The sequence below is a fragment of the Narcine bancroftii genome, chromosome 3, assembly GCF_036971445.1.
Source record: "Narcine bancroftii isolate sNarBan1 chromosome 3, sNarBan1.hap1, whole genome shotgun sequence".
NCBI classification, from domain to species: Eukaryota; Metazoa; Chordata; class Chondrichthyes; order Torpediniformes; family Narcinidae; genus Narcine; species Narcine bancroftii.
The window spans coordinates 12654730-12681910 of NC_091471.1; the positions used below are offsets into that span (position 1 = coordinate 12654730).

At 43.3% G+C, this 27181-nt stretch overlaps 1 protein-coding gene and 1 long non-coding RNA gene across 2 annotated transcripts in view; one reads left to right on the forward strand and one right to left on the reverse strand.

Annotated features, from left to right (window-relative positions):
- The window catches only part of LOC138756974 (dedicator of cytokinesis protein 2-like), a 1510503-nt gene that overhangs the window by 935732 nt on the left and 547590 nt on the right, over positions 1-27181 (reverse strand). Inside the window, 2 exon segments of the mRNA XM_069923500.1 lie at positions 8194-8321; positions 18168-18274. Of these exon segments, the coding sequence (XP_069779601.1) occupies positions 8194-8321; positions 18168-18274 (235 nt within the window).
- The window catches only part of LOC138756976 (uncharacterized), a 39343-nt gene continuing 16638 nt past the window's right edge, over positions 4477-27181 (forward strand). The window contains exon 1 of the long non-coding RNA XR_011353252.1: positions 4477-4613. This is a non-coding gene — a long non-coding RNA (uncharacterized lncRNA). The remainder of the gene's footprint in view (positions 4614-27181) is intronic.

The window sequence follows — 27181 nt, forward strand, 5'->3', positions numbered from 1 at the left end:
CATTTCCATATTCCAATGATCCATCTCAGAGGGAATTGGATTTCCATGTTACTGCTATACACTTCCTGGCTATTTTTAATAAAGTTGGATTTACTTTTGGGGAAGTTAACATTCATGACAGTCAAATTCCCCAAAAGGAACAATCGTGGATCAAGAGGAAAGTTCACCCCCATATCTTTCGTTAATATTTGCCCCAAATTTATCCAAGAAATGGTCTTAATGTCATGCATAACCAGGTAGAATGTATCAAAGTACCAATATCTATGTCACACCTAAAATACATATTTGAGATTTCCTATTATTATGTAGCTTTTGAGGTGAGAGATAGAGAGATAGAGTTGATGTAAAACATGGAAATGTATCATTCTATATCTTGAATTAACAAGAGCATAACTTTGACCAGTATTATTGATCAATTACAATGCCCAAATCCTATTCCCATCTCTCTCGAGATCTATGTAACCCAATTTTTGGGCTTTGGTCTTGGTGCTCCCATTTTGCAGATCATTTTCATTTGAGTGGGACTACCACTTTAAGAGAACAGATTTAACAAAAACCTGCAGGTTTAGGAAAGTGTTTGTGAATAGTATGTTCTTAAAATGGATACATTTGCAGAGTGAGAAGAGAGTCCTGGAAATCCCAGGAGCAGAGACCATGTGACATATGGAAGGAGCAGTGCACCGCTTTTCTCGGGGGACATTTTAAGGAGATAGCACAGGAGCAAACAGCTCTCTGAAGAGAGCTGGATTGGCCTCATACATGGTTATAGACAATCTGTCTGATTTCCTCCTATTTGCTATAGAGAAATGAGAATACCATTCTGTGACTTAAATTGAGAACCACTTGAGTTCGGCTGACCCGTGAAAAGGGTTCTGGAAGTTTTTTGAGCATTACTTTCGCTGCGTCCCCTATGCCACAGAAGAGTGGAGTTTTGGTTGGCACTCGTTGAAAAAGGTAATTCACTGGAAGCAGTTCAACAAGGGTTTTGTGAGTTATAAGGCATTCTGCCACCTACCCCCCACCCCCCCTTCCCCCTCCCCCGGTTTCTTTCACCCACTTCATGAACTGCTAATTTCATGGAAAGCCTGCATGTCTCATCTAGCTAAGGCCTGTGCGTCTCACCCATCTAAAGCTTGCGTGTCTCATCCAACTAATGCCTGAGTGTCACATCAATTTCAAACTTGGTGTTAACACTGAATTTCCAAAACTAAACTTTGAACTGTCTTCTGAAATTTGTGCCTTGAGCTGTAGTGACTTGAAGTATTCCACGCACATGCCTGTGTTTTCACGCCTAGTTGGGGGTTAAGTTAGATAAGTTTAGATAAGGTAGTTAAATTAGATAAAATAATATTTTTAATTATTAATAAACAATAACATTTTAAGTGTAACACCATCTGGGCTCATTTCTATTGCTGCTGTCTGGTTCGTAACATTCCCATAACCCTCTGTTCCTATTGTCTTAGCTGCCATCACCACCCATTTCGATCTTCAGGACCTCTCACAATAAAGGTCAAAGCAACACAGAAAAGTGATGTAAAAACTCACGCAGCATCAAAAGGAAATGACCAATGTTTCGGACTGAGTTTCTCCAGCACTTTTGTGCACTGCATTACAATCACAGCGTAACCAGACTTTCAAAGTTCAAATTATTTGTCAGAGGACAGACATGACATCACATACAATCCCAAGATTCTTTTTCCTGAGGGTCAGGCTGAATTTCCAATTGCTGGTTAACTGCAAACTGCACTCAAAGAAGAAAGAAGGGCAGTACACTTATGGTAGTTGTTAACACAGCACTGTTACAGTCTTAGCAATCAGGACCGGGGGTTCAAATCCCTCGTTGTCTGTAAGGAGTTTGTTCATTCTCCTCGTGTCTGCATGAATTTTCCCTGGGAATTTCCACTGTTGAAAACATGCCGGCAGTTGTAGGTCAATTGGTCGAACTGGCTTGTGGGCTGAAATGACCTGTTAGCATGCTGCGTGTACAGTATGTCTAATGTCATGTACAAAGAAATAAATACAAAAGAAAGAAATGTAAACAAACTGACTGTGCAAATACAGAAAATAAATATCCAATAATAAATAATGAGCAAAGTACCAGTCCTTGAATGAGTCTCTGAGTGAATCCGCTTTTCAGGAATCTAATAGTATAGATGTAGCAACTATTCCTGAACTTGGTTGCAGCATTTGTTCTTCCTTCCTGATGGAAGCATCGAGAACAGACCATGTGCTGGGTGGTGTGAATCCCTGATAATTGCTGCTGTTGTCCAACAGCAATGTTCCACGTAGATGTTCTCGATGGCGAAGAGGGTTTTGCCTATGATGTACTGGGCTGAGTCTACTATATTTTGCAGGGCTTTCCGTTCAGAGGTATTGGTGTCCCCATATCAGACCATGGTGCAGCCGGTCAGCACACTTTCCACTATACATCAACACATACCAAGGTTTCTAGTGACATACCGAACCTCAGCAAACTCCTGTTTAATGCTGTAAAGCGCAACGTGCCCTTTGCTAACACTTTGTTCACATTTGGATGCCAACAAGGCATCCTGTTGATCTCCAACTTGAGAATGCAAAACGCACAGACTTAAGAAGCAGGAGGGGGATATATGGGCCCTTTCCCCCGGTTCTGTCATTCATTTACTGCAGTACTGTTCTGATGTTCACAATACCATGGGTTGCTCGAGGTGTTGCTAGCTCTCTGACTTCAGTGCCTGAGCCCTGGGTCCTGCCAAGGGGTTCTTCGCTGAAACTGTTGTTACCACATACGATACCAGATGAGTGGTGTGACAAGGGATTTGTCGATGAAGCAGAGATTTAGGGTGGTCGGGATAAACAGTAGACAGGTCATTTTACCAGTGATCTCAATAAATAATAGGCTGCTGGAAATGCATGGAGATGGAGTGGAACTAGATAAAATAAATACTCTTTAGAGAAGGAGCTCACAGGCAATGGGACAAATGGCCTGTCCACGTGCTGTGAATTCTTAAATTGGTAATACTACAAATTCACTTTGCAAGGGAACACTGTAGGCTTTGAAAAAATAAAGGCCCTGAATGCATTTATGTATAGACACACTCAATCTCTTTTTGTTGATGGGCCATCATTTATTTAAAGTCTAGCTGCCCTTAAAATCCCTGGACTGCTGAACTATATCAGAGGAAAAAGGACAGCCACATTACTGAAATCAAAGACAGTCCTTTTGAAATGAATGTGTACATTTGTCACGGAGACGCAGAAGAATGCCATTTCTGGAATCTGTCGCAGAACACAATCTGCCGGAACAAACTCAGTGGGTCGAGCTGTATCAGTGGGAGAAAAAGAATGATGGACATTTCTGGCAGGAGCCCTTCGTCGAAACATTAAACCAAAATGGAGAGGGTTGCACATGAGGAATATTCAAAAGACTTTGATTGGCACATCGATGCAAGAAAAATAGAGGATTATGGGTGTGAGGTAGGGAAAGGTTAGACTCATTAAAAAAAAAAATTAAATTTAGGCATACAGCATTTTGGCCGATGAGTCTGTGCTGCCATTAGCCTATCCCAGTGAGTTTTTGAATTGTGGGAGGAAACTGGAGCCCCCGGAGGAAACCCATGCAGGCACAGGGAGAACGTACAAACTCCTTACAAAGAGCATGGGATTTGATCCCCAGTCCGGTTCCGATCGCTGGCATTGTAAAGGCTTTGCGCTAACTGCTATGCCAACCGTGCCGTCAACATAGATCAGTACAACATCATGGGCTGAAGGGCCTGCACTGTCCTGTAATGTTCTATGTTCCATGCACTAGGCCCTTTAATTTCGTTGATGCCGCTCGACCAGCTGAGTTCCTCCAGAAGACTTGTGTTTTGATATATGTTTATCAAAACTGGTTTTGCCTTTCTGAAATTGATCTTTCATTCCCGATATGACTGATGAAGGTAAGTTGTTTCCCTATTACAATAATGGGAATTGAACTGACATCCATGGGTTAAAAACCTCAATAATGGATTCCAGCTCATGAGCAAATCCACCAGGTTATCTTTTCCCTTACAGCTTGAAGACTTGTCACAACAATGTATGTATTTTATTTCCAGTTGCATAATTCAAAAGGATGAAGCAAGATGAGTTGATGGTAACCACTGATTAAAAAAAAACAAGACTCTCCGCAGGTCATTTGGGTTTAAAGACATTCTTAAGAACGTAAGCACATTGAGGCAAGGTGGTAGATCAATGCCTCTTCTTTCTAAAAAGTCTGAGAAGATTTAGCCATGTCATTGAAGACCCTACCAAACGTCTACAGGTATATTGACTGTTTGCACAGCCTGGTTTTAGAATTCAGAAGCCTCCGGAAGGTAACAACTGTAGACGGGCCTGACCTCTCATCCATTACAGACATCTATGTGAGGGCACTGCCTTAGGAAGTCAGCCAACATCATAAAGGTCTCCCATCTCCATGGTTACAACATCTTCTCACTGCTGCCTTTGGTCAGAAGGTGCAGAGGCCAGAAGGACATCACATAAAGGTTCAGGAACAGTTCCTTTCCAACAGCTATCAGGCTCTTGCACTCATCATGGACTGGTCCGACACCACAAAAAGATTGTCTGCACGATGCAAAGCCACTGTGATAACTGTAATAATTATTTATATTTTTTCTTGTATTTATTGTCTCTTGTTATAAGTATACTGTCATTTATTTTTGTCATGTTTGTTTGCAAAGGAACACATTTTTTAGAGATACTTAGAAGATTTTGTGTTACGTTTGGCACTTAGTGCAAAGTCTGAAATGCCTTGATGCAGATTGCATTCAAGGCAAAGGGTTGGGGCGGCACAGTTAGTTCAGCAGCTGTTACAGCGCCAGCGACCGGGACCGGGGTTCAAACCCTGTGCTGCCTGTAAGGTGTTGGTACTTTATCCCCGCGGTTGCGTGGGTTTCCCCTCCTCTGGTTGTTCTGGTTTCCTCCCACCGTTCTAAAATGAACCCGAGGCTGAGGGTTTAATTGGGCAGCACAGATTCGTGGGCCTGTTACCGTGCTGTATGTCTAAAAAAACATGTTTTCATCGGCTGCAGCAAGTAAGAATTCCAGTTCACCAATGTGTATGTTGCTCGTTATCATTAGTAATAGGAGCAGGAGTCGTCCATCTGGCCTGTTGAGCCTGTCTTGCCATTCAATAAGATTATGGACACAGCTTCATATACTCGCATTTTCGTTAATCCATAATTCCCCTACTTTTCAAAAATCTATCAGTCCATCTCTTAAATACATTTAAAGAGGCTGCCTCTACTGCTTCATGGGGGCTGAGAATTCCACAGATTCATTCCTCTCCATATCTCTGCCTTAAATCAACTCGCTCCATCTTTGGGGCTGTGTCCCTTCATTCAAGTGTCACTTGCCATTTAAAAACAACCTCCCTGCTTCCGTGTTACCTATATTAGTGTTCTGGAGACAGACATCTTAAATCTATACTTTTGATAGGCTGTGTCAAAGGGTAAAATCTGGGGATGATGCTGCAGCAAAATGCCGTGGCCCACTGGCGTCTACAGGAGCCAGTCTGCTCACAGGTTTGTAAGTTGTCTATTTAAATGTTATAACAAAGCGTCCTCCCCATGGCTTACATTTTTTAAAAAATGGCGGCACTGCCAGAGTTGCTGTAATGGCAGCGCTGCCACTGATGCGGACCCGTGGAGACACAACATCCCCCCTGTGGTCCAACTGCTCAGTCCGGCTGCCATCTGCTCTGCACAGGCTTTAAATGACCTGTTAAAGGAGCTGACAGTGGTTTATTTTAAAATCCTACAACCGCAGGGTCTGGGCCCACGATGGCAGCACATGTATTCGGTAGCGGCCTTGCTGAACCAGTGGACTGGCGCAGGGCCCCAGAAAATGGGGAGAACACACCCCCTTTGGGTAAAGGAGATGACCCATGGGATGGGGACTGCGGTGACGGAGCACTGAGAGGCTGTGAAGCTGAAGAACACACAGGCTGTTGGCGACTCGAGGCGAGGAACACATGCTGGCTGTGGGCTAAAGGACTCACCCCTAGATGAGTACTCCTATAGACTGGTTCAAGACTGGCTAAAGGGGTACCGTGTATTGGAATCAGGATGCAAAAGGATGCTGGAGGCTTCCTGATTGTGCCAGAGGTGGGTTTGGGTTGCTGAAGTTTCAGACTGTGTGGCTACGGGGAGTGTTAGAGGCAAAACCATGGACGTTCGGTCACTCTGGGGGGATTCTCATTTGCTTGTCTTTCTCTGTCTGTAAGGGACGCTGGGAAATTTTTGCTGATGGCGATCTTTGTCTACCTTATGGTAGACTAAAGGAAATGTCATGTCATATCACATTTTCTGCTTTATGACATGACAATAAAATAATCTTGATTCTTGAAATGGTGAACCTCTTGTCTCACTGCCTGCTTTCCCTCTCTGGTTTTGAAACCCGCCAATCTGGGGAATTTAAATTCAGATTAAACTTCATGTTAACATTGTGAAATTAACATGAAACTGACTTTTTTTCACCGCTGAAGATGAGAACAAGCCACTGAAGGTGGTGAATGCCGTTCAAAACACAATGCAAACTTTGGGTGCCACGCTTGGTCTCGCAGTTAGCCCGATGTGATTACAATGCCCATGACCCGAGTTCGAATTCAGCCCTGTGAGTAAGGAGTTTGTACGTTCTTCCCATATCTGCTCTGGTTCCCTCCCACCCTCCAAAATGTGCAGGGTTACAGGTTAATATGGCGCAATTACCATATAACCATATTACATTTTACAGTACGGAAACAGGCCATATCGGCCCGTCTAGTCTGCACCCATTTACATGAAACTCCACTAGTTCCACCTACCCACTCTCTTGCCAATAACCCTGTGATAGTACAGATCTATCACCAATGTACATAGTGTATATAGTTACTGTATCTAGACTGTGCTTACAGCGATTGGCTGAGAGCTTAGCCACGCCTATTGTCTGGGCCTTAAAGGGTTGTGTCTCTAGCCAGGTCGGATCACTCCGGACTGGTCGGCCACCTGTGAAGAGCTCCGGTCTTTTGCTAATAAAAGCCTTGGTTTGGATCAACAAGTCTTTGGTTCTTTCGACGAGCTCTACAAACCCTCCAACCTCCTCTCAACCATGTACTCATCTAACCTCCTCTTAAAGGACAGAATTGGGCAGCATGGTTTGATATGGCCAGAATCAGCTTCTACCATGCTGTAGATAAAATTAAAAAGCACCGCCCTCCCCTCAGTGGATTCCATTTATCTCTCCTACTGCCTACCCAACACACTCTCCTCTCCCTTTGACCATCAGGGATAAGGCTTAAGAGCACAAAAGCATGCACCAACAGACTGAAATATTTAAAATTTATTTCCAACACAGTGAAAGCCAGTTTGAAACTGTGGTGCCCAACTCCACTCAATTAATCTTCCAACCCCAATATATTTTGGAGGGTGGGAGGAAAGCAGAGCAGCCAGAGGAAACCCACGCAGACATGGAAAGAACATGCAAACTCCTTACATCAGTGCCGGATTCAAACCTGGGTCACTGATGCTGTAGTAACATTGCACTAACCGCTACTTTAACCATAAAGCACAGAGTTTCTTCCTCTGCAGGCATCAGGCTCCTGAATGAACCTCACAACAATGCTCTTACGATGCCCTTGCTTGACACTAATTGGTCCCTGTTTCTTTTTCTTTGGCTTGGCTTCGCGGACGAAGATTTATGGAGGGGGTAAAAGTCCACGTCAGCTGCAGGCTCGTTTGTGGCTGTTTGCAGTGCATCTCTATGCCCTGTAAATTGTGCTCTTTTTACAGCTGGATGAATCTCCGAGAAAAGTAAAAATTAAAAATATACATTTTTTAAAATACCTGTTTGATGCCTCTCAGTGGAACTCTTCTTACTGCAATTGGTATAATGTGACAAATACATTATAATAAGGTTAAACCTTAAGGTGATTCTGGGAAGAAAATACACTCCCTTTGGCCAAAATGGCTGATATCTGACTGCAAGCCATTAACATGTCTGTGAACTGCCTTTGTTTCAATAAATCCACTCCTGGACAATAAATGTACAACGCGATATCGATGTTTCATGAATAATGAAAACTATGATTCTTTGCAATGTGTGGGCTTAGACTTTATCAACTTTGGATGTCCTGAGATGAGAACATCCCTCCAATCCTGAGTTTCCCAGCTGTAACGGGCTCTGATCTGAACGTACCGTGTTTTGATGGTAGAGAACCTCCAAGATGTTGCTGAGCAATTCCACACAAGCCTCCTCCTCTTCACCTTTTTCGATTAGTTTTTTCATTGTGGTGGTCATTACAGACAGCAAAATGGCTCGGCATTCTGCAATAAAGCAATAACACACTCAGGATCAATTTGAACAGTTTGCCTTCATTTCAAATAGCACTCTCTAAAAATGTATGTTGTTTATCAGGTTCCATGATTTAGACACTAGCATAAATAACTCTTGTTATAACATAGAACACTATATCACAATACATGCTCTTTAACCCACGATGTTGCACGATGCCTATGGAAAACTATTCCAGACCAATCTAATTTTTCCCAACCTCACACCCATAACTTTCTATTTTTCTTTCATCTATGTGCCTGTCTATTTATTGAATGTCCCAATTGTACCAACTTCCACCTCAAGGCCAGTGGTTTTCAAACTGCCCCTCGAAACTCACATTCCACCTTAAGCAATCCCTTTGCCATAGGTGCTCTGTGATTAGTCAGGGATTGCGTAAGATGGCATGCGAGTGGAAAGAAAAAGTTTGCAAACCACTATTTTAATTGTACCTCAATGACTCATTATGTCCACGGTTTTATAACTCTAAAGGAAATGGGGCATTGACAATTTTTCTCAAGCAAAATACTTCAGTAACAATTGGGCCTAGAGCGGTGATTCTCAACCTTCCCTTCCACTCACATACAACCTTAAGCAATCCCTTACTAATCACAGGGCACTTATGGCATAGGGATTGCTCAAAATGCAATCTGAGTTTAGGGGGCAGTTTGAAAACCACTGAGTCATCCTTCCTGTCAGAAGTGGCCAGAACTGATCACAATACTCCAAGTGAAACATGGAAGTCTGCAGATGCTGTGATTGCAGCAAGACCACACAGTAAATACTGGAGTAACTCAGTTGGTCTTCCAGTGTCCGTAGGAGGTAAAGATATATTACTGATGTTCTGGATGGGCCTGAGCTCTTTGGGAAGGTATAAGCAAAATACAGGCGGTCTAACCAGAGATTTATAGAGCTGCAGCATTGCCTATCTCCAAGAAGGAAGACCATCATGTCCATCCTAAGAACACAGTAACTTGGCAATAATTGCCACTTACTCCCTCATGCAGTGATCGCAGTTACCAGAGCATGTAAACAGGCCCTCCGGCCCACCATGCCAATGTCGGACATTCGGGACAAAGTAATCAGCATGGTTTTGTCAGGGGTAGATCATGCTTGACAAACCTGATTGAGTTTTTCGAGGGGGTTACAAAAAAGGTTAATGAAGGGAAAGCTGTGGATGTTGTCTATTTAGACTTTAGTAAAGATTTTGACAAAGTTCCCCACAGGAGGTTAGGAAAAAAGGTGGAGGCATTAGGTATAAATGAGGACGTAGTGAAATGGATTCAGCAATGGTTGGATGGGAAGCGTCAGAGAGTAGTGGTAGAAAATTGTTTGTCCAATTGGAGGCCGGTGACTAGTGGAGTTCCTCAGGGATCGGTCCTCGGTCCACTATTGTTTGTTATTTTTATTAACGATCTGGAAGTAGGGGTGGAGAATTGGATAAGCAAGTTTGCGGATGATACAAAGATTGGTGGTGTTGTGGATAGTGAGGAAGATTACTGTAGATTAAAAGGTGATTTAGGAAGGCTGGAGGTGTGGGCTGAGAAATGGCTGATGGAATTTAATACAGATAAGTGTGAGGTGTTACATTTTGGAAAGGCACATCTAAATAGGTCATATGCATTAAATGGTCGGCTATTGAGATGTGCAGAGCAACAAAGGGATTTAGGAGTGATGGTAAATAGTACCCTCAAGGCTGATACTCAGGTAGATGGTGTGGTGAAGAAGGCATTTGGAATGTTGGCCTTCATAAATTGGAGTATTGAATTCAAGAGTAGGGAGGTTATGATGAAATTGTACAAGGCATTGGTGAGGCCAAATTTGGAGTACTGTGTACAGTTTTGGTCACCAAATTATAGGAAAGATATAAACAAAATAGAGAGAGTGCAGAGAAGGTTCATGAGAATGTTGGCAGGATTTCAAGGTTTGAGTTCCAGGGAAAGGTTGTGCAGACTGGGGCTTTTTTCTCTGGAGCGTAGAAGATTGAGAGGGGACTTGATAGAGGTGTTTAAGATTTTAAAAGGGACAGACAGAGCAAATGTGGATAGGCTTTTTCGATTAAGAGTGGGAGAGATTCAAACTAGAGGGCATGGTTTAAGATTGAAGGGGGAAAATTATAAGGGGAACATGAGGGGAAATTTCTTTACGCAAAGGGTGGTGGGGATGTGGAAGGAGCTTCCGACAGACGTGGTCGAGGCCGGATCATTGGTTACATTTAAGGAAAGATTGGATAGTTACATGGATAGGAGAGGACTGGAGGGGTATGGACCGGGTGCTGGTCAGTGGGACTAGGAGGGTGGGGATTTGTTATGGCATGGACTAGTAGGGCCGAACTGGCCTGTTCTGTGCTGTAAGTGGTTATATGGGAACCCACTGACGTTAATCCCATTTACCAGCACTTAGTCTTGTAGAGTTCTACACTCTTGTGATTCAACTTCTCAGCTAGATACTTAAATGAGTCTCTGTCACCACCACACCCTCAGGCAATGTGTTTGATCCTCTAGGTGAAATCCTTCTTCAGTTTCTCTCTAATCCTCTTATCTTTCACCCTAAGCCTATCTCCTGATTGAGATGGAGCCCCATCGAATGAGTTTGATTGAAACAATTTATGAAGCATAATTTAATTTTACGCCTCAGGGTCTTAAGCACAAGGCTTCGGATGCTGGTCAAATAACATAAGCCCTAGGTTTCTGAGTCTTTCGAGGGGGAGATTTAATTGGGCAATATACAATTATGGAAGACTCAATCTGAATCCATAGGAAAGATCCACCTCCCTTGGCACAGGGGTCTCTAACAAACAAGCTACTGGAGGAACTCAGTGGGTCACACAGTATCTGTGGAGTGCAGTGGATGGAAGGGAACAGATCAATGTGATTTGGATTTCCAGGTGTTCAAAAGATGTTGTACTCAGACTTCTGCATAAGAGGAACACACATGGAGTTAGGGGTAATATATTCACATGGATGGAGAATTGGTTATCTAATAGAAGGCAGAGAGCTGGGTTAAATGCTGTTTATTAATCAGTGCTTTGCTCATTTTTTTATTTCTCAATATTTATTTTTCTGCATTTGCACGTACAGTTTCTTTTTTCTGTTTACATGTCTCTCTCTTGTATAATTCTTTCTTCTGGAGTATAGTTTACAGTTATTGATAAGGAGAAATTCTGACTGACCTGCCTGCAGGAAAAAAGAATCAAGTTTATTGTCATCTGATTGCACATGTACAACCTGACGAAACAGCGTTCTCCGGTCTTCTGAAGATCTTATGTGATGTCGTGCATGTACTCTAACTACTGTTATGGGGTATATTGTATTTTATATTATATATAAATTTGTCTTTAAAAGAGATAGATTGTGGGGGGTTTAGTGCGTAGGTCACTTCACAGTGTAACACTTCACAAAAGGCATTTCATTTAAAATGCAAGAGCTTTGCTGAAAGTGAGACATTGAGGCACCAGTGCCTTTGCAAAGAGAATGAAACCATTTTGGAAGGAATTTCAAAAGCAGGTGCAAATAAACAGTGCAGGCTCAAAGTGCTGATAAGATCTTTCAAGGATTTGGTTTTGAAGCTTGAGGAGGTGTTCTGGTTTTAAAAGCAGAGAGAAAAGCAAACCAAATGGGATTTCTCTTAGAGAGAGAGAGAGAGAGAGAGAGAGAGAGAGAGAGAGAGAGAGAGAGAGAGAGAGAGAGAGAGAGAGGGAGAGAGAGAGAGAGAGAGAGAGAGAGAGAGAGAGAGAGAGAGAGAGAGAGAGAGAGAGCTGGGGGGGAGAGGGAGAGAGAGAATTCAGTTCTGCGGTAGCTTTTGGAGGCTCCAACATGGCAAGCTGGCAGCTTGTTTAAACCCCATTTTGAATATGGCTTGTGAGTTCTGAGTTCAGCCTGATGAAAACCTTGTAGTCCTTACAAGAGGAAATGACTGGCTAGAGTGTTTCACCTGAAATAAGGGAAACAAGAGAAACTCTGTAGTGACCTGGATAAATAGATTATCAGTTGGAAAACCCATGATGTGGCAAGTTTCTTCAGCATGACACTGAAGTGGCTGATGGGAGAAAATTAGCTTGTGTGTGTGTCCAACGAATCTCTCTCTGAAACCAACGAAAACGTTCCTGAGCACTAACCATCTACCTTTAAGCACCAAAGTCTGGTGAAAATTCATAAATGTTAAATTCTGTGCACAGTCTAAGAATTGCCTGATACCAGTGAACTTGGAGGAGTGAGATTGGACTCTGAATCAAAAGACTTTCCTGAACATCTACACATTACATAGACGTAAAATTAGAAGGGGGTTAAGTTAGGTTAAGGTAAGTTAATAGTAATAAGTGAAAGTTTGATCCTGTTTTCATGTTTAAAGAAAATTAAAAACTACTTTTGTTAAAGTGACCATTTGTCTTGGTGAATTTCTATTGCTGCTGGGTTTTGGGGTCCTCTGGACTCGTAACACTACAAATCTGAACTTTTCCCTTTGAACGTTGAACAGAATGCCTCTGGAATTGCTGGGCCTGCAATTATTCACAATATACATTATCGATTTGGAGGAGGGCACTGAATGAAATGAAAAAGGAAATTGTGTTGAAGAGTTAGAGTTTAAATGATTTAAATGTGTGGGTAAGGGTCTGGCTGACGGCGTACAACATTGGTAAAATATGAGGTCATCCAGTCTAGAAGGAACAGCGGTAGATCAGACCTTTATTGCAACCTGCTGTTATGCAGGGAGATCGAAGAGTATGTGTAAATTAATTGCAAAAAGTTTTCTTGTAGGAGCAGTAGATAATCAAGAAGGCAAATATGATTTAATTTAGACATATAGCGATGGTAACAGCCCCTACTGGCCCACGAGCCCCGTGCTGCGCAATTAACCTAGTATGTTTTGAAGGGTGGGTGGAAGCCAGAGCAGTGGGAGGTATCCCATTCAGGCACAAAACTCCTTACAGAGAGCGCCAGATGCGAACCCCAGTCGCTGGTGTTCTAATTGCGCTGTCCTCACCACTACACTAACCATGGCCGTCATTGGGGGAGGGATTGAATTTAAGAGCAGGGAGGTTCTGGTGCCACCGGACAAGGTACTGGTGAGGCCACACCTGGAGGGCTGTGTGCAGTTCTAGTCTCTTCATTTGATTAAGGATATACTTTGGGGGTGGTGCAGAGGAGGTTTACCAGGATGATTCCAGAAATGAGGTTATATAAAGCATAGTCTGGGACTATGGAGTTTAGGAGAATGATTGGGAATCTTACAGAAACATAAAAATTTGAAAGGAAAATAAAGTAGTGTGACAGATTGAAGCAGGGAGATTGTTTCAAGATTCAAAGTTCAATTTATTGCTATGTATTAAGAAACAGTGTTATATTACACAAAATTGCCATTTGCCTGCTGTAAGACAGATAGATTAACCTCAGCCAAAATTGCCTGGTGCTCCTTATAGTCAGAGAAAGAGAAGCAAGAGTCCTCCCCCCACAACCCAGAATCATCGAGCGTCCGTGAAACCGCCTCCTCCACCACTCCCGCAGCCACACGGACTCCAGTCCAAACCAGTGGCAACCTGAGCACCAGTTCCAAACCTCTAACATGATTATGAAGCATTCGATGCCCTTAGCACCCTTTTGCTTCCTGGTTCCGATACCTGGTACCCCTTCAGGCAATCTCAAGCCAGTCTTGAGAACATCTCTACATGGATATTTTGAGGACTTAATAATTGGCCATGCATTGACACTCAAGACTGAAACATGATAGATGAGGTGGATCATCTGTACCAGCTTCATAAAGGAGCAAACAGGTCATCCCTATTCCTCCCAGTTCTTGTCACTAATGTAATAAACCTCTTGTGTATACTTTCCAACATTGTAACATCCTTCCTGCAGCTAGATGACCAAAGCTCACCAATGCCTTGGATAACATCAACATAACATCCCATCACCTGTATTCAATGCCCCGATTGATTAAGGCTTTTATAAAGTAAGTGGAGCAGATTTGATTAAACAGTGGGAATCTACGTACTTCAATTGGTTGGGGCATTTACAATGACAAGTGTATTGTCTGAAGATTGCTTTTCAGGAGGGATGTTGGGAAATGTTCTGAATTCAAAAGACAGTAGATACCTAAAGCTCCTCCTCAAATGATGGTTCAACCAATCCACATCATTCCTCAGATCACCTGTTTCCAACTTTATAACATCTCAAAACACTAATGTATCTCTACTCTCGAAACTTTCATCTGGGATTCCCCTGCCTTCTAGATGTGACCAAGCCCAGCTGTCCTCCCTCATTCTACTTGATGCAAATATAAGACCAAAAGACAATAAAACCATAAATATCAGAGCAGAAGTAGGCTATATTGCCCATCGAGTCCACTCTGCCAATATGAGCTGATCCATTCTCCCCCTTAGCTCCACTGCTCTGCAATCTCCACAAAACCTTTGATATCTTGATTACTCAGATACCTATCAACCTCGGCCTTAAATACCCCAGCAAGCTGGCCTCCATGGTAGCAAATTCCACAGTTTCATCACTCTTTGCTAAATAAATTCCTCTGCAACTCTGTTTTAAGTGGGTGCTCTTCAACCCTGAAGTTGTGCCCTCTTGTTCTTGACTTCCCTATCATGGTAAACAACTTTGGCTTATCTACTCTGTCCAGTCCTTTCAATATTTGAAATGCTTCTATGGGGACGGACCCTTCGCTCTTCTGAAATCCAAGGAGTACATGGCAGAAACAGCCAAATGTTCTTCATATATTCATCACTTCTCTCCAAGAATCATTCTTGTAAATCTTCTCTGAACCCTCTCCAATCCCAGCACAGCCGCACAAAAACTGTATCCTCTGCTTCAAATTAAGCCTCACCAGTGCCTCATAAGACTTCAACGTCACATCCCTACTCTTATAACCTATTCCTTTAGGTATGAATGCCAACAATGCATTTGCCTTCTTCACCACCGACTCAAAGTTTTAGGAGCCCAAAACGTTGCACCTCAAAAGCTATCAATGATGGTGTCTTTGGGAGATAGCGGTAACAAAAATAGGAGCATCAGAGGCGAAGCCACACAGTCACTGGGACAGCAGCCGAGGGGAGCACCCGAGATCAGGACTGAGCTGGCTTGCCGAAGCAGTGAGGCAGCAGCGCTGCACGCAGCCTCGTTCATCCAACAGCTCGCAGTGAACCCTCTTCCCGTGAATTTGCTAAGGGATGCGCCCGTTGCGGCAGGGATTTAGAGAAAACCTGGTACTTCAGGAAGACATCACACCTTCAGAACATCACTAACCCTCGAAGAAAGAGAGAGAAGGGAAAAAGAAGAACAGGCAACAATGAGAGAAAAAAAAGTATTTGGCAAACTGACAGTTCTGTGGACAGTAATTGAAAACTTTGATTAACAACAAAATACCTTATCTCACACCCTTCTCGAAGTTTGCATTTTTTTTGTTCCAGACTCAGGGAAACGATGCTAGCACTGAAAATTCATCCACAGCTTTCGTCTGTGAGATTCCACTTTATCTCTGAGTGATTCACTCTTGGCTTTTATAATCTATCATCCATTTGCTGTGGAATTTCGGCATTCCACTGAGTATTTACCTTAACCGGACTAGTTTGAAGATTCTCATTTCAATTTTCAAAACTACCCTTATTTTCATTTCCATTTTCAAGATAGAGCAACTTGTCCTTCACTCTGGTATCAATGCACAATGCCTTCAATGTGTAGGGAATACAAAACACATTTATTCATTCGGGATATTCCCATCCAGACCCACAGCCACGATGACCAATCAAAAGTCAAGGGGAGGAGGCACAGGGTATTAATATCACCTGCACCTTCCCTTCCAAGTCACCCCTGTGTTCCCTCCCACTTTAATTCACTGTGATCGGGTGGGGGGGGGGGGGGGCTCAGTTCCAAGGGACCAGCAGAGCTGGTCATTGACTTCAGGAAGCGAGGTGGAACACACACCTCTGTCTGTATCAATAGTGGTGAAGTGGGGATAAGGTTCTCCACCACCTCCACTTGAAAACCTTCAGTAAAGATCAACAACATGCCCCTAACCCTAATGCCTCGGCTTCCACAGAATGCTGAGGAAATCTAACATGTCCCCAGTCTCTCTTACAAATTTTTATAGATGACCCATTGAGGGGCAACACAGTTAACGTAGTGGTTAACTTAACGCTATTACAGTGCCAGCGACCTGGGTTCGAATCCGGCGCTGTCTGTAAGGAGTTTGCATGTTCTCCCTGTGTCTGCGTGGGTTTTCTTCAGGTGCTCCAGCTTCCTCCCACCCTCCAAAAACGTGCGGTTAATTGGTGTATTTGGGGGGCACGGGCTCGTGGGGCAGAAGGAACTGTGGTCTATGTCTAAATGTAACTTTGAGAAGTATCCTGTCTGGATGAATCACAGCTCAAAACCTTAAGAAACTGCACTGAGTTATGACCACATCTTAGGCCATCATTCCAACCAATCACCCCTCCTGCTGCCTTAGGAAAGCAGCCAACATAGAACCATAGAATGATTGAACATAGGACAGGAACAGGTCCCTTTAGCCCTTCTAATCTGTGCCGAGTTATTTTTCTGCCTAGTCCCACTAATTTGCATGATTTCCGTAGCCCTCCCCTCCATACCTCTCCCATTCATGTACCTGTCCAAATTCTTCTTAAAACTTAAAATTGAGCCCACATTCACCACTTCTTTCTTCTTTGGCTTGGCTTCGTGGACGAAGATTTATGGAGGGGGTAAAAAAGTCCACGTCAGCTGCAGGCTCGTTTGTGGCTGACCAGTCCGATGCGGGACAGGCAGACACGATTGCAGCGGTTGCAAGGGAAAATTGGTTGGTTGGGGTTGGGTGTTGGGTTTTTCCTCCTTTGCCTTTTGTCAGTGAGGTGGGCTCTGCGGTCTTCTTCAAAGGAGGCTGCTGCCCGCCAAACTGTGAGGCGCCAAGATGCACGGTTTGAGGCGTTATCAGCCCACTGGCGGTGGTCAATGTGGCAGGCACCAAGAGATTGCGAGCTCTCCACTGGCCACCGTGACAGAGGTGCACCAAAGAAAAGGTACAAGGACTGCCTAAAGACCACTTCATCTGGCAGCTCATTCCGCACTCCCACCACTTTCTGTGTGAAGAGGTTCTGTCTAATGTTCCCCCTAAACTTTGTCCCTTTCACCCTTAACCCATGTCCTCTCTTTCTCACTGACCCTCAGTGGAAAAAAGCCAACCTACATTTACTCTGTCAAATCCCCCCTCATTCTTCTACGCTTCAGGGAATAACCTGTTTAACCTTTCCCTGTAACTCCATTCCTGAAGTCCAGAAAAAAATCCTAGTAAATTTTCTCTGCCCTCTTTCAACCCCATTGATATCTTTCCTGCAGTTAGGTGACCAAAACTGCACACAATGCTCCAAATTTGACCTCACCAACATCTTACACAACTCCACCATAACAACTCATCTCCAACAATCAGATCTTTGATTTATTAAGGCCAATATGCCAAAAGCTCTCTTTACAACCCTGTCTACCAGTGACACCATACTCAAGGACACATCTCCCCTCTCACTGGGCAGAAGGGTCATAACTTTGTGAACATACATCACTCCGAAGTCAAGGATAGATCCATTCCTGCTGCAATCAGTTACTTGAACAGACCTACCATGATTAAGAAGTGATGCCCTGCACTGTTGAACTCTACTTTAGTCCCTGCATTTCGGTTTTATTCCAACACCTGGTGAATTGAAAGCACCTTTTGCATGATGTACCTATGAACCTATGCCTTCCATCTTCAACGTGCCAGTCCACAAAGCATTTTGGTCAAAGGGGATACTGGCATTGCTTCTTTGTTTCCTCCTATCACACTGGAGGTTGGGAAAATCAATGTCTTACCTTCTTTTTTAAAGAGATCCGTGCCAACGATTGCTGTCATCGACTGCAACTTCTGCTTCACCAGTCGATCCGGAGGAAGGTTGTTGATGAAATCGTGCAACAAGTGGCTGCAAACAAAGCAAAAACAATGTTCTGTTGGCAAAGAATGCATTGAATATTCAAGAGATGCATCAGCACATTTGGAGCATCAGGGGGATATCAGCATATTTTGAGTTTTAAATATTAATGAATGGGAATAACAGTTTCAGATCATTGAATATTAATTCAATATAGCTGAACGATCTGAAAATGAGGAAAACGCAAAATACCACATTAGAACATTGCTTCCAATTCAATTTCCAGTGTTGTTTATGCCGTGAGGTCAGGGTTGGTGAATCAAATATTTTCACTGTGTTTTTATGTGTGAAACATGAAAGTCTGCAGATGCTGTGATTGTAGTAAAGCACGCACAGCCGATCTCGCAGGAGGTATTGATATGTCACCAATGTTACGGGCCTGAGTCCTTCTTCAAGGTCTAAGCAAAAAGCAGGAAGGAGTCTGGATAAAGACTGGAGAGAGAAGTGGCAATGGGGAGGAGTCCAGACCAAAAGCCAAAAGGTGTAATTGGATGTTGTGGTGATATGACCGCCAGCCTACTGCAGTGGGGGGGGGGGGGGGGGGCAACCTCTGTACCTACAGGAAGACCACATAAAGGCTGACTCCACCTGGCCGGCTGTCAATCAGCTGACCCGAATATGGACCTGAGCCGGCCCCTCCTGAGCAAGTCACACGGGAGCCACCGAAGCATGAATGAGATGTGATAAGAGGAAATGTGAGAATTGATTTTGGCTCTGTGAAAAGAGACAGAGGGAAAAGGAAAGAGAGTTCCCTTCTCTTTGTTTCACTCTGTCTTCACTTTGTTTTATCTTAGTGTGACAGAATGTTCATCACTGACGTGTTCTATCGTTCTCCCTGTCTTTTGCAGTTGCCATCTCCGTGTCTCTCTCAAGGCCTGCCAGTTCATATTATCATTGGATGGTCTGTGTTAAATAGAGAAGGAAATAAGGATTTGGTAGAAGAGTGCGGCATTACTGAATGAGGAGTGGTGTCCTGGCAGGGCTAGTGCACCTCAATTGACCCAGCATCACTCCTGATCTCAGGGGCTGTCAGTGTGGAGTTAGAAACAGTGAAGCATAGAACACTTTGGACAGAAATAGGCCCTTCAGTCCATTTAGTCAGTACCAAATTATTACTCTGCTTTGTCCCAATAACCTGCACCTGGACTGTAGCCCTCCATACCCCTCCCTTCCATGTATCTATTGACATTTTTATTAAATATCAAAAATGAGCCCACATTCACCACTTCAGCTGGCAGCTCACTCCACTCACCGCTCTCTGCGAGAATGTCCCCTCAAAACATTCCACCTTTTGCAAGTTCTTCCTGAGACAAAGTTCAAGTTTATTGTCACATTATACCTGACACAGTGAGAAGGGTTCTTTGACGAGCAGTCCAGCAAGTCAACTACAGCAAGAGTAAAATTACCAAGTGTAGCATTACAGTGAATAAATCAATTAGTGCACCGCAGCATGAAGATAACTGTTGTGAGGGTCAATGGCCATGGGGAATAAAATTCCTTTAAGCCCCTTTGTATGTGATCTCACACTCTTGCAGCCTCTCTCCAACAGGAGGAGGGAGAAGAATGTGTGTCCAGGGAGGGATGGGTCTTCAGTATGGATGCATTTTCAAGGCAGCAGGAGATGCAGATGGAGTTGACTGTGGGAAGGGAAGGTTCCCTGATATTTTGAGCAGCATTTATCACTTTCCGCGGCATCATCACATGAGCTTCCTTCATCTTCTTCACATGGATCATAGATGCTGGAATCTCAAGCAAACAATGAGAGATTCTGCAGGTCAGCCAGCACCCATGGAGAGAAATGGACTCTTAGCATTTTGGGTTGGGTATGTTTAAATTAAAGTGGTGAGGGGAGACAGCAAGGATTAAAAAAAAAAGGATGGGAAGTGTGACGGAATATAGATATGATTTTGTGAGATAGATTGGGGCAGTGTTTGTTAGTATTGGTCACATACAAACACTTTAAAACAGATCTTATTTAAAATAGTGGAGCTCTGCTAATGCTTGATATGTCAGGGCCTCAGAACCTTTGCAAAAGCTTTAGAGAGTGCCCAAGAGACTTCAGTAATGGATTGTTGTTTACAAAAAGGGAACAGATGAAAGAGCGTGTCGGAGCCACAGAAATTGCTGTTCTAAGAGGGTCATACAGATAGAGTCAAACAGTTTTTTTTTCTCTGAGAGAGAGAGAGAGAGAGAGAGAGAGTGAGAGAGAATTCAGTTCTACAGTTCAGCAGCAGCAACTGGAACTGGAACAGGACAAGCTGACAAGCTGGTGGAAAACCCCATTTTGGAAGACTGGTTGTGAGTGCCTAGTTCAGCTTAGTCAAAGCCCTTGTGGTCCATACAAGAGGAGATGGCTGGCTGCACAACGTTTCACTTGAAATAAGGGAAACAAAAATGAACTCTGTGAGACACGGAGATGACAACTGACCTGATGGGGCAAGTTTCGTCAGAAAGACACTGAAATGGCTGATGGAAGTAAATCAGTTGTGGGTGTCCTGGAACAACAAATCTCTCTCTGAAAACTGACAAGTACCTTCCTGAGGGGTAACCATAAATGTTAAATTCTGTACACAGTATAAGAATTGGAGGAATGAGAAGTGAGATTGGACTGTGAACCAAAGAAATTTTCTGAACTTATGCACACACATTACACACACGTGTGCTCAGAATTAGTAGGGGGTTAAGTTAGGTGAGTTAAGTCAATAGTGATAAGTTAAAGTTTGATTCATTTTTCATGTTTAAAGATAATTAAATGCAACTTTTGTTTAAGTAACCATTTGACTTGGTGAATATCTATTGCTGCTGGGTTTTGGAGTCCTCTGGGCTTGAAACAGAAGAGATTAAGAATATCAGACATAGAAATCTACAGTTTTTTGCTCCAAACTAATATTTTTAAATTTTAATCTAAATTTTAAAAAAAATTAAAGAAGATTTTTTTTGTAAAAATATGAAATATTTTTTATTTTAAATTTGGAAAAAAATAACCTACTTGAACAACTCTCTAAGATTTCCCTACTGCGTAACCAAGTTTTATCAGCTCCATGACCTTGTCCAACAATCTCTTTAAAGATCCTATTGTACCTGCTTTCACCACCATTGCTGGCAATGCATTCTATGCACCCACTATTCTCTGTATAAACAACCTAACCCTTACTCCCACCACCTTTCGGTGCTTAATTCTAATGCCTCAACACCTCTCATCATCAGCTCACCCATCAGCCTTTGTTGCTCCAAAGAAAAAAGACCAAGTTTTACTCAACCAATTCTCATAAGGTATGTTCTCCAATCCAAACTGCATTCTTGTAAAGCTCCTCTGCACCACATTCTTCCTCTCATGAGGTGACCAGAACTGATCGTGATAGTTACATGGATAGGACGGGTTTCGAGGGATATGGACTGGGGTCTGTGGGACTAGGCAAAAAAAATGGTTCAGCACAGACTAGAAGTGCTGAAGGGCCTGTTTCTGAGCTGTAATGTTTTATGTTCCATGGCTCGAAGGTTGAATATCCATGATTTTAAAGCTAACCAGGAGGAATAAGATGCATGTTTTTTGCCTTACCCTGAAAATGGATGAGGCTGAGAATAGACACGTCGGAGTGAGAAAGGTAATGGCAATTAAAATGGCTGGCAACCAGGAGCTCCAGCTTGAATGCCCAGACAGAGGGAAGATGCTTCGTGGAAATTAATTAATCTCCCATCTTGGCAGCCAAGCAACTTATAGCCATACAATTTAATAAATGAGGAATTAAAAAGTTGGCATTCCTAACAGTTATTGTGAAACTATGAGAACACTGAGAAAGGTCACCTGATTCATCAATGTCCTTCAACACTGAGAAAGGTCACCTGATTCATCAATGTCCTTCAACACTGAGAAAGGTCACCTGATTCATCAATGTCCTTCAACACTGAGAAAGGTCACCTGATTCATCAATGTCCTTCAACACTGAGAAAGGTCACCTGATTCATCAATGTCCTTCAACACTGAGAAAGGTCACCTGATTCATCAATGTCCTTCAACACTGAGAAAGGTCACCTGATTCATCAATGTCCTTCAACACTGAGAAAGGTCACCTGATTCATCAATGTCCTTCAACACTGAGAAAGGTCACCTGATTCATCAATGTCCTTCAACACTGAGAAAGGTCACCTGATTCATCAATGTCCTTCAACACTGAGAAAGGTCACCTGATTCATCAATGTCCTTCAACACTGAGAAAGGTCACCTGATTCATCAATGTCCTTCAACACTGAGAAAGGTCACCTGATTCATCAATGTCCTTCAACACTGAGAAAGGTCACCTGATTCATCAATGTCCTTCAACACTGAGAAAGGTTACCTGATTCATCAATGTCCTTCAACACTGAGAAAGGTCACCTGATTCATCAATGTCCTTCAACACTGAGAAAGGTCACCTGATTCATCAATGTCCTTCAACACTGAGAAAGGTCACCTGATTCATCAATGTCCTTCAACACTGAGAAAGGTCACCTGATTCATCAATGTCCTTCAACACTGAGAAAGGTCACCTGATTCATCAATGTCCTTCAACACTGAGAAAGGTCACCTGATTCATCAATGTCCTTCAACACTGAGAAAGGTCACCTGATTCATCAATGTCCTTCAACACTGAGAAAGGTCACCTGATTCATCAATGTCCTTCAATAAAATAACACCACTCTGTTAGGTGGTGCAGACAATAGCCCCTTTTAAATTGCAGCACCTGGATCACCCTCCTGGGTCCCGGGTGCGATTACTGGGGCAAAGGTGCTGGAAGCACCTTTTAAATTGCTGGAAACACCTTTTAAGTTGCGGGGGATCGACCCATTAAATCGCCGACCCAGAGATTTAAGGGGATCCCGTCCCTGCAATGATGCGTCACGTACTCACCAGGTGTACCGCCGGATATTCAGGTGCTGGCTGCCCGGTGGCGCATGCACACAAGCACCGATGTCACCAGAATAAGCGGGTTAGCCGTTTTCCTCATCAAATCGCCTGTGGGCGCGATCTAGGTAAATTTAATTGGGTTCCCTGACTACCTCTGTGGTAGGTTCCGACAGGGTTGACCGGGTTGGACTCTTTCTAACTGTTGCATAGCTGGGGTGCTAACCGGGCAAATTGCCTGGTTAACCCCATTTTCCATGGCAGTTTGAAAGGGCTTCATGAATAGTACATAACAAAATCGGAGCAGGCGAAGGCTATTCAAAATTCAAACTGGCTCCGCTATTCTATATGATCATAATTGATCTGCCTTTCTTCTATAAAAGTGCCCCATTGCCCTCAATCTCTGATAAAACATAGAAGGTAGAACATTACAGCACAGTACAGGCCCTTTGGCCCACGATGTTGTGCCAACCTATATAAACCTACTCAACAAATTAAAGCTTTTGTACCTCACACCCATAAACCCCTATTTTTCTTGCATCCATCTGCCTGCCCAAGAGTCCCTATTGTATCAGCCTCCATCACCACTCCTGGCAAGGCATTCCAAGCACCCACTCCTCTCTGCATTTAAAAAAAAAATTACAACTAACATCTCCTCTAAACATTCCTACCCTCACCTTGTACAAATGTCCTCTGGTCTCATCCTAGGAAAGAGGTGCAGGATGTTTCAAAAATATATCAAGCTCCTCTTTAAATACTCCCAATGATCCAGCTTCCAAAACCCTCTTGGGTAGAAAATTTGAGACATTCTCTGCCCTGTGCACTCATTTCTAAGAGGCACTAACATTGCATCTCACATGCCGTTCTGTGCAATATCTCAACAAGCATTTCAGTTCATGGAGCCATGAGGGATTGGCAATAAAATTAAAAGATCTAACAGCTCAGCAAAATCCTGTCAGAATTGCACTGGGAGTGCTGGCTTAAATTACAATCTTGTGTAAAACTTGAAGTCGGATTGCCCAGATTTGGAGTGATTTCCTTACAACACGGGAGAGTCTCAGGAGACTGTAGACGCTGCAATCTGAAGCAAAGCACAATCTGCTGGAGGAACTCAGTGGGTCGACCAGCATCAGAGGGAGAAAAAGAATGGTTGATGCTTCAAGCTCAAGCACGTCATCAGAACATTCCTTTTTCTCCCAGTGATGTTGACCCGCTGAGTTCCTCCAGCGGATTGTGTTTGGCTTACGCTGCAGCTTTGAGCTCTGATGAAGGCTCTACAACCTGAAGAGTTAACTCTCCAACCAGAATGCATTAACATCAACTTCTCCAGTGTCTGTTGGTCCTTTCCTCTGTCCCTATCCCTCGATCTCCTTTCCTCCAACTCCTCACCCCTTCCCTCTCCATTCAGAGAGCAACTCCCATCCCCCATCACTTCCCAGTATTTTCTCTCCTGTCCTTCACCCTTAGACACCCTTCCCTGTGCTCCTCCCTCAGCCTCTTCCTTCTTCTTCCCCCACATTTTAATTCCAGATGCCTTCCCACTCTTCACTCGTGCCTTGACGAAGGGCTCAGGCCTGAAACATTGGTTAGAAATCTTTCCTGCCTATTGACGCAGCGTGACCTGCTGAGTTTCTCCAGCACTTTTGTGTTTTGCACTTGACCCCAGCATCTGCAGACTTTCCTGTTTACCTTTTTCTTCTTCCCCACTTGTGGCGAAGTGTATCAAACATTCTCTCAGTGGCTTTTGCATTGTCCATCGAACTGGTGGCCTTAGTTCCATGTTTACATTGCCTACTTCTGCTGCCAACACAACACAGCATTCACTTCTGCTTTGACAGCCTGCTCTTGAGCTGGGCCCAGAGGCTCTCTTTGCAGCCTGTTACCAGGATGAAGTTGTCAATTCCAAAGATGTCATCAATTGGTGCCCCTGGGTTTGCTCAAGAGTTTGATGATGGGCCTGGAATAAATGGGGATCAAGGAGAGAAAACACTCCCCATTCATCCAGTTTTTTCCTCCCTGCAGGGAAGATGTGAATTCATTGAGCTCCAATTTTGCTGCAGATTCCAGTATCTCCAGACATGATTGGGCCTTATCTCAGTCCAGGAAAGTCAATGAGGGAAAGGCTATGAATGTTGTCCACATTGGACTTTAGTAAAGCCTTCGACATACTTCCACATAGGAGGTTAGTCAGGAAGGTTCTCAAGTTCGGTATTCATGGTGAGGGAGTAAACTGGATTCATCGTTGGCGATAATGAAGCCAGAGAATGGAGGCCTGTGACTAGTGGTGGGCCTCAGGGATTGGTGCTGGGTCTATTGTTGTTTATCATCTATATCAATGATCTGGATGATAATGTGATAAATGGGATCAGTAATTTTGCAGATGATTGGAGGTGTTGTGGACAGTGAGGAAGGTTTTGCAAGCTAGCAGAGGGATCTGGACCAGCTGAAACAATGGGCTGAATAATGACAAATGGAATTTAATGTAGACAAGTGTGAGGTGTTGGAGTTTGAAAGGACAAATCAAGGTAGTAGATACACAGTAAAAGGTAGCGCAGTAGAACAGAGGTATCTGGGAATACAGATACATAAGTCGTTGAAAATGGTGTCACTAGCAGATGGTTTAGTTAACCATAGAACAATGGAATACTACAGCACAGAAAACAGGCCATTCAGCTCCACTATTCTGTACTGGCCATCATTCCGATAGCCCCACTGACCTGCTCCCATTCCATAAACCTACAAGTTAAGAAAGCTTTTGACACATTGGCCTTCATAAATCAAAGTATTGAGCATTGGAATTGGGGTCTTATGGTGAAGTGGTCTAAGACATTACTGAGGCTGAACTTGAAGCATTGTGTGCAGTTTCGGTCAGTTATCTGCAAGAAAGATAGCAATAAGATAGAAAGAGTGGAGAGAAGATTTACTTGGATGTTACCCGGACTTCAGGGACTGAGTTACAGCATAAGATTAAAGAGGTTAGGACTTTAGAAGAATAAGGGGAGATTTGATAGAGGTATTTAAAATTATGAGGGGATAGACAGAATAAATGTCAGTAGGATTTTATCCACTGAGGGTTGGTGAGACACAAACCAGAGGACATGGGTTAAGGATGAAAGAGGCAAAGTTTAGAGGGAACACAAGGGGAGAGCGATGGGAATGAGCTACTAGCTGAATGCAGGCTCAGTATTGACATTTAAATAAAATTTGGATAGTTATATGGAATCGGGGAGGGGGGAGGGTAGAATATGGAGAACTATGGTCCTGGGTGTCAGTTAATGGGACCAGGCAGAACAATACAGTTCAGATTAGATTGGCCGAAGACCCTGTTTCTGTGCTGCAGTGTTCCAGGTTTCTATGGTTCAGTTCCAGATGGATCTGATCCCTTCGAATAAAACTGATTTGACATGAATGTCTTATCTGGTGAGATTGGTATGGGTAGTATGAAGATTGCACACTGGTCCAGTGAAAAGGAAAACGACCTATTCTGAATCAACCACCAAAGAATGTTGATGGGACGATTGTGTATATGATTCATTTACGGAAATCTCTGCAACTGATTAAAGATATCAAACGGCATTTATTTTTTCCTCAGTGTCTACTGAGCCAAAAAAATCCACACGACTTTCAGTTTAAACAGAAACAAAATTGCAAACATTAAACATCCCAAATGTTATTTCGACACAGAGCCTTTTTCACAGAACCTTGTTAATCTTCCCAATTCTTCGCCTCAGTGATCAGCAGCCGCTGAATACATTTGAGGCCAACATTCAAGGGAAGCAGGAAATATGGTAAAAAGTGTTTGCAGATGGGGCAAGATGGGCTCTCAAGATGGTACAGGGTTAGAACACAGATGGTACAGCACAGAATAAGGGGCCTTTAGCCCAGGATGTTGTCCCAACCTATATAAACCCCCATCAATCTAACCTTCCACAGCGCCAAACCCTCGGTTTTTATTACATCCATATGCCTAGCTAAAAGTCTTTTGAATGTCCCTGTTATGCCTGCCTCCACCACCA